At 50.0% G+C, this 12445-nt stretch overlaps 1 protein-coding gene across 3 annotated transcripts in view; it reads left to right on the top strand.

Annotated features, from left to right (window-relative positions):
• The window catches only part of noc4l (nucleolar complex associated 4 homolog), a 55529-nt gene that overhangs the window by 598 nt on the left and 42486 nt on the right, over positions 1-12445 (top strand). For all 3 annotated transcript variants that reach the window (XM_070888125.1, XM_070888126.1, XM_070888124.1), the window contains exon 2: positions 6513-6633. In XM_070888125.1, the coding sequence (XP_070744226.1) occupies positions 6513-6633 (121 nt within the window). The remainder of the gene's footprint in view (positions 1-6512; positions 6634-12445) is intronic.

The raw sequence follows: 12445 nt of genomic DNA, 5'->3' as shown, positions 1-12445 counted from the left end.
GCTCACCCCCAGGCCCCCCCCCCCCCCTCACATCCCCCCCCCTCACCCCGGGCCTCCCTCATCACACACTCCCTCCCCCCCCCCAGGGCCCTCGTCATAGCCCCCCGCCCCCCTCACACCCCCCCGCCCTCCTCGGGCTCATCCCCAGGCCTTCCCCCCTCCCCCTCACACACACACCCCCCTCGGGCTCACCCCCAGGCCCCCCCCCCCCTCACATCCTCACCCCGGGCCTCCCTCATCACACACTCCCTCCCCCCCCCCCAGGGCCCTCGACATAGCCCCCCGCCCCCCTCACATTCCCCCCCCCCCCTCGGGCTCACCCCCAGGCCTTCCCCCCCCTCACACCCCGGACCCCCCCCCTCACATCCCCCCCCTCACCCCCAGGCCTTCCCCCCCTCACACCCCGGACCCTCCTCGGGCTCACCCTCAGGACCCCCCCTCACATCCCCCCCCCCCCTCACATCCCCGTGCCCCCCTCGGGCCACTCCCCCCTCACCCTCTCTTTTCCCCCCCCCAGGAACCCCCCTCACATCCCCTGGGCCCCCTCACACACCCCTTGGGGCAGCCCAGAACACCTCCCGGCCAATGAAGCAGCTTGGAGCGTGGTCACGGTCGGAATTTGGGAAATGGCGCAGCACAGCAAGATCCCAATGTGATGACACAAGAAGCAGGAGTCGGCCCCTCGAGCCCGCTCCAACATTCAATAAGACCATGGCTGATCTTCGACCTCAACTCCACTTCCCCGACCGATCCCTCGATTCCCCTAGAGTCCAAAAATCTTAGCGATCTCGACCTTGAATATACTCGACGACTGAGCCTCCACAGCCCTTTGGGGCAGAGAGTTCCAAAGATTCACCCCCCTCTGAGTGAAGAGCTTTCTTATCTCAGTCCTAAATGGCCGACCCCTTATCCTGAGACTGTGTGACCCCTGGTTCTACATTCCCGCACAAGGCGAATCATCCTCTGAGCATCTACCCCATCAATCCCCCTCAGAATCTTATATATGTGAATGAGATCACCTCTCATTTTTCTAAACTTCAGAGAGTATAGGTTGAATCTCTCCTCAGAGCACAACCCTCTCATCTCTTGATCATGATCAGAGAATCTGTTTTTGTGATGTTGGTTCAGGGATAAATCGTGGCCAAGACACCAGGGAGAACTCCCCCCAGCTCCACTTCAAATACTGCTTTGGGATCTTAGCCCTTTATCACATCTCTGCGAAACCTGCAGTCATTGTTGGGAGTGAGGTTTCTGACCATAAAAAGAGAGATCGCCGGCAATGTTCCCTCTAATGTTGTTTTTCTGTGTGCGGCCCGTTTAAATTTACTGCAGTATGTTCCAGCGGCAGCAGCTTGGGCATGATGAGTGACCCGCGCGGGTCCTCCCTCTTGATGAGCTTCTGGGGGAACATTAGAGCGAGTCAGAAAGTCCCGCTCCAGAGACTGCCGCACAAAAATCTAGGCTGACGCTCCAGGGAAATGGTATGCCGAGGTTCCTGGACCATCTCCCATACCTCGGGAGCGCCTCATCAACAAGAGCAAACATTGATGACTAGATTCAACACTGCCTCCAGTGCGCTAGCGCAGCCTTTGACCGCCTGAGGAAAAGAGTGTTCGAGGACCAGGCCCTCAAATCTACCACCAAAGCTCATGGTCTACAGGGCTGTAGTAATACCCGCCCTCCTGTATGGCTCAGAGACATGTGCAGTAGACTCCTCAAGTCGCTGGAGAAATACCATCAAGGATATCTCCGCAAGATCTGACAAATCCCCTGGGAGGACAGACGCACCAACGTTGGCGTCCTCGACCAGGCCAACATCCCCAGCATCGAAGCACTGACCACACTTGGTCAGCTCCGCTGGGCAAGCCAAATTGTTCACATGGCAGACACGAGAGTCCCAAAGCAAGTGCTCTACTCGGAACTCCTTCATGGAAAACAAGCCAAAGGTGGGCAGAGGAAACATTACAAGGACACCCTCAAAGCCTCCCTGAAAAAGTGCAACATCCCCACTGACACCTGGGAGTCGTTGGCCAAAGTTCGCCCTAAGTGGAGGAAGTGCATCCGGGAGGGTGCTGAGCACCTCGAGTCTCATCGCTGAGTGCATGCAGAAATCAAGCGCAGGCAGCGGAAGGAGTGTGCGGCAAACCAGTCCCACCCACCCTTACCCTCAACGACTGTCTGTCTCACCTGTGACAGAGACTGTGGTTCCCGTATTGGACTGTTCAGCCACCTAAGGACTCATTCTAAGAGTGGAAGCAAGTCTTCCTCAATTCCAAGGGACTGTCTATGATGATGCAGTGAAATACAGAAAACCTTGTACAGATCTGACGGATACACTGTAGTGACAGCAACCCCTCAGCTCTGAGATCCATCGCGGTACAGCAGCCAGTCGAACTTGGGTGGGTGGGGGGGGCGCGAACATTGGAAACAGCCCATATTTATATTGCTGCCAGTGCATGAATGTTCCTGTCTGAAGTATGTTCACACAGGATGTGGAGTCTTTCAGTGCGTATTTTTAGTTTCCCATTTTACACGCACTGTGGACCTCCGTCGAAGGCCCCTTTATTTCTTGTGCCAGTTATCTATTGGGGATTGTGATGCTCTGATGCCCGATTGCAATTGCTCCGTTAGTATGTGGCTGGATTTAGAGCATTAGAGCATTACAGTATTAAGAGCTAGACTTAATGGGACTGCACTATGGGGCAACAAGGAAGGTTTGTAGTTAAAGCATTTCACACACATGAATTACTTTTAAAATGCAGTGATTTTTATCTAGGTAACCATGGCAGTCTGTGCGCTGCAAAACCCCAGTAACAGCAGTGAGGGATATAACCTTTTCCTCTGGTCAGTAGTGGTCGAGGGGGGAGTGCTGGCCAGGCCACCATCGCTGGTTTAAAGCCTCAATGCGCCACCTTCTGCCCCAGATGCGAGGGTGCGACCAGCAGCGCCAAGCTGACACTCTGCTGTGTCCACCTGTTCCTCAGTTCGCTCACTCCGTGAGACTCGTCGAGAAACAGCAGGGAGTTCTCCCAGTGTCTTGGCCAACATTCTTCCCATCAAAAACAACCCACTTATCATTATCGCATATAATCCAGGCCGACACTCACAGTGCAGCACTGTCAGAGGTGCATGTCTTTCGCATGAGACATTGGATCGAGGCCCCCATCTGCTTTCTCAGTTGGATGTAAAAGATCCCATGGCACTATTTCGAAGAAGAGCAGGGGGAGTTCTCCCCGGTGTCCTGGGGCCAATATTTATCCCTCAATCAACATCACTAAAACAGATTATCTGGTCGTTATCGCGTTGCAGTTTGTGGGAGCTTGCTGTGTGTAAATTGGCTGCTGTGTTTTCTACATTACAACATTTTATAACATAAGAACATAAGAATTAGGAACAGGAGTAGGCCATCTAGCCCCTCGAGCCTGCTCCTCCATTCAACAAGATCATGGCTGATCTGGCCGTGGACTCAGCTCCACTTACCCGCCTGCTCCCCATAATCCTTAATTCCCTTATTGGTTAAAAATCTATCTATCTGTGACTTGAATACATTCAATGAGCTAGCCTCAACTGCTTCCTTGGGCAGAGAATTCCACAGATTCACAACCCTCTGGGAGAAGAAATTCCTTCTCAACTCGGTTTTAAATTGGCTCTCCTGTATTTTGAGGCTGTGCCCCCTAGTTTTAATCTCCCCGACCAGTGGAAACAACCTCTCTGCCTCTATCTTGTCTATGCCTTTCATTATTTTAAATGTTTCTATAAGATCACCCTTCATCCTTCTGCACTCCAACGAGTAAAGACCCAGTCTGCTCAATCTATAAGGTAACCCTCTCATCTCCGGAATCAGCCTAGTGAATCGTCTCTGTACCCCCTCCAAAGCTAGTATATCCTTCCTTAAGTAAGGTGACCAAAACTGCACACAGTACCCTGTACAGTTGCAGCAGGACCTCCCTGCTTTTGTACTCCATCCCTCTCGCAATGAAGGCCAACATTCCATTCGCCTTCCTGATTACCTGCTGCACCTGCAAACTAACTTTTTGGGATTCATGCACAAGGACCCCAGGTCCCTCTGCACCGCAGCATGTTGTAATTTCTCCCCATTCAAATAATATTCCCTTTTACTGTATTTTTTTCCAAGGTGGATGACCTCACATTTTCCGACATTGTATTCCATCTGCCAAACCTTAGCCCATTCGCTTAACCTATCTAAATCTCTTTGCAGCCTCTCAGTGTCCTCTACACAACCCGCTTTCCCACTAATCTTTGTGTCATCTGCAAATTTTATTACACTACACTCTGTCCCCTCTTCCAGTTCATCTATGTATATTGTAAACAGTTGTGGTCCCAGCACCGATCCCTGTGGCACACCACTAACCACCGATTTCCAACCCGAAAAGGACCCATTTATCCCGACTCTCTGCTTTCTGTTAGTCAGCCAATTCTCTATCCATGCTAATACATTTCCTCTGACTCCGCGTACCTTTATCTTCTGCAGTAACCTTTTGTCTGGCACCTTATCGAATGCCTTTTGGAAATCTAAATACACCACATCCATCGGTACACCTCTATCCACCATGCTTGTTATATCCTCAAAGAATTCCAGTAAATTAGTTAAACATGATTTCCCCTTCATGAATCCATGTTGCGTCTGCTTGATTGCACTATTCCTATCTCGATGTCCCGCTATTTCTTCCTTAATTATAGCTTCAAGCATTTTCCCCACTACAGATGTTAAACTAACCGGCCTATAGTTACCTGACTTTTGTCTGCCCCCTTTTTTAAACAGGCGTTACATTAGCTGCTTTCCAATCCGCTGGTACCTCCCCAGAGTCCAGAGAATTTTGGTAGATTATAACGAATGCATCTGCTATAACTTCCTCCATCTCTTTTAATACCCTGGGATGCATTTCATCCGGACCAGGGGACTTGTCTACCTTGAGTCCCATTAGCCTATGTAGCACTATCCCCCTAGTGATAGTGATTATCTCAAGGTCCTCCCTTCCCACATTCCCATGACCAGCAATTTTTGGCATGGTTTTTGTGTCTTCCACTGTGAAGACCGAAGCAAAATAATTGTTTAAGGTCTCAGCCATTTCCACATTTCCCATTATTAAAATCCCCTTCTCATCTTCTAAGAGACCAAATTTACTTTAGTCACTCTTTTCCGTTTTATATATCTGTAAAAGCTTTTACTATCTTTTTATGTTTTGCGCAAGTTTACTTTCGTAATCTATCTTTCCTTTCTTTATTGCTTTCTTAGTCATTCTTTGCTGTCGTTTAAAATTTTCCCAATCTTCTAGTTTCCCACTAACCTTGGCCACCTTATACGCATTGGTTTTTAATTTAATACTCTCCCTTATTTCCTTGGTTATCCATGGCTGGTTATCCCTTCTCTTACCGCCCTTCTTTTTCACTGGAATATATTTTTGTTGAGCACTATGAAAGAGCTCCTTAAAAGTCCTCCACTGTTCCTCAATTGTGCCACCGTTTAGTCTGTGTTTCCAGTCTACTTTAGCCAACTCTGCCCTCATCCCACTGTAGTCCCCTTTGTTTAAGCATAGTACGCTCGTTTGAGACACTACTTCCTCACCCTCAATCTGTATTACAAATTCAACCATACTGTGATCACTTATTCTGAGAAGATCTTTTACTAGGAGATCGTTTATTATTCCTGTCTCATTACACAGGACCAGATCTAAGATAGCTTGCTCCCTTGTAGGTTCTGTAACATACTGTTCTAAGAAACAATCCCGTATGCATTCTATGAATTCCTCCTCAAGGCTACCCCGTGCGTACTGCACTGACTGTAAAGCTCTTTGGGACTTTGCATAGAAACATAGAAAATAGGTGCAGGAGTAGGCCATTCGGCCCTTCGAGCCTGCACCACCATTCAATAAGATCATGGCTGATCATTCCCTCAGTACTCCTTTCCTGCTTTCTTTCCATATCCCTTTAGCCATAAGGGCCATATCTAACTCCCTCATGAATATATCCAATGAACTGGCATCAACAACTCTCTGCGGCAGGGAATTCCACAGGTTAACAATTCTCTGAGTGAAAAAGTTTCTCCTCATCTCAGTCCTAAATGGCTTACCCCTTATCCTTAGACTGTGTCCCCTGGTTCTGGACTTCCCCTGCGAGAGGTACTACAGAAATGCAAGATCTTTGTTGTCCTGGTTGGTTGAGAGAGCTTACTGCCTGTACATTGCTGCATATGCCTACAAAACTGGTTACAGTAGTTCATTGACAGAGAAGTGCTTTCAGGAACTGTATAAATGCATGTTCTTTCTTCTCATCAGTCCAACTCAACAGTGTAAAGATTGAGTGAAGCCTATTCGCGACCAATGCTCCCGCTAAGGTGCTCGAACTTTGTAAATACCACACATGCGCAGAAATTTAAAGCGACCACGCATTAACCGAACAAAGCGTTGCTGACGGGGAACATTGTCAGCGACTGTCTGAGGTTGATAGTATTGGCTTCTGCTAACGGTAAATTTCTGTGTGTTTCTCATTAGGCTGATCAGGAAGCTGACGTTCTCGCGGCGATCAGAACCTGCAGCCAATTATTTTGCACCTTGCTGCAACAAGGAGAGCTGTTCGTTGGCCAGCTGCCCGGGGAAGAGGAGGCTTTGTCAGGTAAGGAGTAAACACCCTGAGGCTGCTTGTCGGAACCGGGTCAGCGGCATGTTCGGGGCTGCACGGACAGCGTTGAGGCGCAAGAGTCCGGTTACAACGAAATGGAGACGAGGCAGGATTCTCACCGGGCGGAGGAGAGACGAGGCAGGGGTCCCACTGGGCGGAGGAGAGACAAGGCAGGGGTCCCACTGGGCGGAGGAGAGACAAGGCAGGGGTCCCACTGGGCGGAGGGGAGACGAGGCAGGGGTCCCACTGGGCGGAGGAGAGACGAGGCAGGGTTCTCACTGGGCGGAGGAGAGACGAGGCAGGGTTCTCACTGGGCGGAGGAGAGACGAGGCAGGAGTCCCACTGGGCGGAGGAGAGACAAGGCAGGGGTCCCACTGGGCGGAGGAGAGACGAGGCAGGGGGTCTCACTGGGCGGAGGAGAGACGAGGCAGGAGTCCCACTGGGCGGAGGAGAGACAAGGCAGGGGTCCCACTGGGTGGAATGGAGACGAGGCAGGAGTCCCACTGGGTGGAATGGAGACAAGGCAGGGGTCCCACTGGGTGGAATGGAGACGAGGCAGGGGTCCCACTAGGTGGAATGGAGACGAGGCAGGAGTCCCACTGGGTGGAATGGAGACGAGGCAGGAGTCCCACTGGGTGGAATGGAGACGAGGCAGGAGTCCCACTGGGTGGAATGGAGACAAGGCAGGGGTCCCACTGGGCGGAGGAGAGACGAGGCAGGGGTCCCACTAGGCGGAGGAGAGACGAGGCAGGGGTCTCACTGGGCGGAGGAGAGACGGGGCAGGAGTCCCACTGGGTGGAGGAGAGACGAGGCAGGGGTCCCACTGGGCGGAGGAGAGACGAGGCAGGGGTCCCACTGGGTGGAATGGAGACGAGGCAGGGGTCTCACTGGGCGGAGGAGAGACGAGGCAGGGGTCTCACTGGGCGGAGGAGAGACGAGGCAGAGGGTCTCACTGGGCGGAGGAGAGACGAGGCAGGGGTCCCACTGGGCGGAGGAGAGACGAGGCAGGGGTCCCACTGGGCGGAGGAGAGACGAGGCAGGGGGTCTCACTGGGCGGAGGAGAGACGAGGCAGGAGTCCCACTGGGCGGAGGAGAGACGAGGCAGGGGTCCCACTGGGCGGAGGAGAGACGAGGCAGGGGTCCCACTGGGCGGAGGAGTGACGAGGCAGGGGTCCCACTGGGCGGAGGAGAGACGAGGCAGGGGTCCCACTGGGCGGAGGAGAGACGAGGCAGGTGCTCGTTGGGGAACATTCTTGGTTTGACAGGAGGGTAAGTATAATTTCAGTTTGAGGGTAACAAGCCTGTATAGTGATTTCAGGAAACAGCTGAAATGGTCCAGTTGTTGAGCTCTGCGTTGTTGGAACTGTCTGCTTTGCATGCAGTGCAGTGTTTTGCAGTAACTAGGAGACGGTGTTGGATTTTACAGGGTGTGAAACTCCTGGCAGACCTCCCATCATCCACCCTCTATAAAAATAAATTAGATCATCCAAAACTCTGCTGCCTGCAGACTAACTCGCACCAAGCCATCTGATGGGTGAATGGGACTTGGCGGGGTTTTGGATACAGGGAGCAGAGTTTTGGATGAGTTGAAGTTTAAGCAAGATCCTGATGTGTGGGCATCGCTGGCAAGGCCGGCATTTATTGCTCATCCCTAATTGCCCCTTGAGAAGGTGGTGGTGAGCCGCCGCCTTGAACCGTTGCAGTCCGTGTGGTGAAGGTGTTCCCACAGTGCTGTTAGGGAGGGAGTTCCAGGATTTTGACCCAGCGACGATGAAGGAACGGCCGATATATTTCCAAGTCGGGATGGTGTGTGACTGGGAGGGGAACGTGGAGGTGGTGGTGTTCCCATGCGCCTGCTGCCCTTGTCCTTCTAGGTGGTAGAGGTCGCGGGTTTGGGTGGTGCTGCTGAAGAAGTCTTGCAGCTGGCAAGGAGGAACCATCCAGTTTGTTGGCTTGAGCTGAAAGCCACAGCGACAAGTTAAAGGACACTTGCTCTTAAGTTGAAATATCTCGTCCTCTTGACCACAGCTGGATAGACTGGTCCAGACACACGTGGAAGACCGTGTAAAATTGTTGTTGGTTTTGAAAAGGGACTCGCATACGTTAGGGACGGTGCAGAGAAAAGCAACAAGAAAGATTTCAAAAGTAAGGGACATGAGCGCGGAGGAAAAATTGGAGAAGCTCAAGTTGTACAGAGGAGATAAGGTCAAGGGGGTTTTCATTGAGGTCTATGAAGTATTCAGTTGGCTGAGATGAGCCTAGAATTAACCTTTCAGTCAGGTCGGTAGAACAAGAAATAAATTTAAATTAGTAAACCTCTGATAGGCTGATCAGTGCACGTAGAGGCCTATGCTAGTGAGCAGACTGCATCTGACCTGATACAACAACAACTTGTATTTATATAGCACCTATAATGCAGTGAAATGTTCCAAGGCGCTTCACAGGAGTATTAGCAGATTTAAAAAATTTGATACTGAGCCGCATAAGTAGAAATTAGGGCAGGAAGCTTGGTCACAGAGGTAAGTTTTAAGGAGCGTCTTAAAGGAAGAAAGGGAGGCGGAGAGGTTTAGGGAGGGAGTTCCAGAGCTTGGGGCCCAGGCAGCTGAAGGCACGGCCACCAATGGTAAAGCGATTATAATCAGGGATGCTCAAGAGGGCAAAATTAGAGGAGCGCAGACATCTCGGGGGGGTTGTGGGGCTGGAGGAGATTACAGAGATAGGGAAGGGTGAGACCTTGGAGGGATTTGTAAACAAGGATGAGAATTTTGAAATCGAGGCGTTGCTTAACCAGGAGCCATGTAGGTCAGCGAGCACAGGGGTGATGGGTGAGCGGCACTTGGTGCAAGTTAGGACATGGGCAGCCGAGTTTTGGATCACCTCCAGTTTACGTCGGGTAGAATGTGGGAGGCCAGCCAGGAGTGTGTTGGAATAGTCAAATCTAGAAGTAACAAAGGCATAGATGAGGGCTTCAGCAGTGGATGAGCTGAGGCAAGGGCGGAAACGGGCGATGTTAAGGAGGTGAAAATAGGTGGTCTTAGTTATGCTGCGGATATGTGGTCGAAAGCTCATTTCAGGGTCAAATATGACACCAAGATTGTGAGCAGCCTCGTTCATCCTCGGAAGTTGGGGAGAGGGATGGAGTCAGTGACTAGGGAACGGAGTTTGTGGCGGGGACCGAAAACAATGGCTTCGGTCTTCCCAATATTTAATTGGAGAAAATTTCTGCTCATCCAGAACTGAATGTTGGACAAGCAGTCTGACAATTTAGAGACCATGGAGATGGTGGTGAGATAGAGCTGGGCGTCATTAGCGTACATATGGAAGCTGATGCTGCGTTTTCAGATGATGTCGCCAAAGGGCAACATGTAGATGAGAAATAGGAGGGGCCAAGGATAGATTCTGGTGGTGGGGGAGGGGTGTGGTACCAGAGGTAACGATGCGGGGGCGGGAAGAGAAGCCGTTGCAGGAGATTCTCTGGCTACGATTAGATAAGAATGGAACCAGGCGAATGCAGTCCCACCCAGCTGGATGATGGTGGAGAGGTGTTGGAGAAGGATGGAGGCCCACGCTAGTGAGCAGATCGCATCTGATCTGATAATATAACACATGTCCTACACATACAACTTATACTCGTGTTTTAGAGATCCTGTGTAATGTGTCTCACCATTGTCTTTCAGTTTGTACATGGGGTCGCAACTGACATACTCTTGCCCAGCAGGGACGCTGTCGTCAGTTGCTCCACAGCAGTAGAGGTGCATGTTGGGCAACAGATTTAGAGAAAAGCAATTGTTCTTTCAGCCTGGGCTCGGTGCGTAGCTCTCTTGCCTCTGAGTCAGAAGGTTGTGGGTTCAAGTCCCACTTCAGCACCTAATCTAGGCTGACACTCCCAGTGCAGTGCTAAGGGAGCACCGCACTGTCGGAGGGGCCATTCTTCGGATAAGACGTTAAACCGAGGCCCTGTCTGCCCTCTCAGATGGACATAAAAGATCCCACGGCACTATTTCGAAGAAGAGCAGGGGAGTTATCCCTGGGGCCAATATTTATCCCTCAATCAACATAACAAAAACAGATTATCTGGTCATTACCACATTGTTGTTTGTGGGAGCTTGCTGTGTGCAAATTGGCTGCCGCATTTCCCACATTACAACAGTGACTACACTCCAAAAGTACTTCATTGGCTGTAAAGCGCTTTGTATCAGTCTTCACGGTAGAAGACATTAAAAACCATCCCAATAATCGATAATCAAGGGGCTATAGGGAGACAGGAACTTAATACAATCACTATCACTAATGAAGTAGTACTGGGTAAAATAATGGGACTAAAGGTGGACAAGTCCCCAAGACCTGATGGCTTACATCCTAGGGTCTTAAGAGAAGTGGCTGCAGAGATAGTGGATGCACTGGTTGTAATTTACCAAAATTTCCTGGGTCCTGGGGCGGTCCCAGCGGATTGGTAAACCGCAAATGTAACGTTCTTATTTTAAAAAGGAGGCAGACAAAAAGCAGGAAACTATAGATCAGTTAGCCTAACATCTGTCATTGGGAAAATGCTGGAGTCCATTATTAAGGAAACAATAGCAGGACATTTGCAAAAGCATGATTCAACCAAGCAGAGTCAGCATGGTTTTATGAAAGGGAAATCATGTTTGACAAATTTGCTGGAGTTCTTTGAGGATGTAACGAGCAGGGTGGATAAGGGGAAACCAGTGGATGTGGTGTATTTGGATTTCCAGAAGGCATTCGATAAGGTGTCACATAAGAGGTTACTGCACAAAATAAAAGTTCACGGGGCTGGGGGTAATATATTAGCATGGATAGAGGATTAGTTAACTAACAGAAAGCAGAAAGTCGGGATAAATGGATCATTTTACGGTTGGCAAACAGTGACTAGTGGGGTGCCGCAGGGATCGGTGCTGGGTCCTCAACTATTTACAATCATATTAATGACTTGGATGAAGGGACCGAGTGTAATGTAGCCAAGTTTGCTGATGATACAAAGATGGGCGGGAAAGCACATTTTGAGGAGGACACAAAAAAATCTGCAAAGGGATATAGACAGGCTAAGTGAGTAGGCAAAACATTGGAGTATAATGTGGGAAAATGTGAGGTTATCCACTTTGGCAGAAATAACAGAAAAGCAAATTATAATTTAAATGGAGAAAAATTGCAAAGTGCTGCAGTACAGAGAGATCTGGGGATTCTCGTGCATGAAACACACAAAGTTTGTATGCAGGTACAGCAAGTAATCAGGAAGGCAAATTGAATGTTGGCCTTTATTGCAAGGGGGATAGAGTATAAAAGCAGAGAAGTCCTGCTACAACTGTACAGGGTATTGGTGAGGCCACACCTGGAGTACTGCATACAGTTTTGGTCTCCGTATTTAAGGAAGGATAGAAACATAGAAAATAGGAGCAGTAGTAGGCCATTCGGTCCTTCGGTCCTTCGAGCTGATCATGGCTGATCCTCTATCTCAACTCCATATTCCTGCTTTTTCCCCATACTCATTGATGCCTTTTGTGTCTAGAAATCTATCTCCTTCTTAAATATATTCAGTGATTTGGCTTCCACAGCCTTCTGTGGTAGAGAATTCCACAGGTTCACCACTCTCAGTGAAAACATTTCTCCTCATGTCGGTCCTAAATTTCCTACCCCATATCCTGAGTGAGTGACCCCTTGTTCTAGACGTCCCAACCCGGGGAAACATCCTCCCCGCATCCAGTCTGTCCAACCCCATCAGAATTTTATACGTTTCAATGAGATCCCCTCTCATTCTTCTAAACTCTAGTTAATACAGGCATAGTCGACC

The sequence above is a fragment of the Pristiophorus japonicus genome, chromosome 8 (genome assembly GCF_044704955.1).
Source record: "Pristiophorus japonicus isolate sPriJap1 chromosome 8, sPriJap1.hap1, whole genome shotgun sequence".
NCBI lineage: Eukaryota > Metazoa > Chordata > Chondrichthyes > Pristiophoridae > Pristiophorus > Pristiophorus japonicus.
Note: the sequence above shows the minus strand (reverse complement) of the source record. Positions and strands in the feature narration are given on the sequence as shown.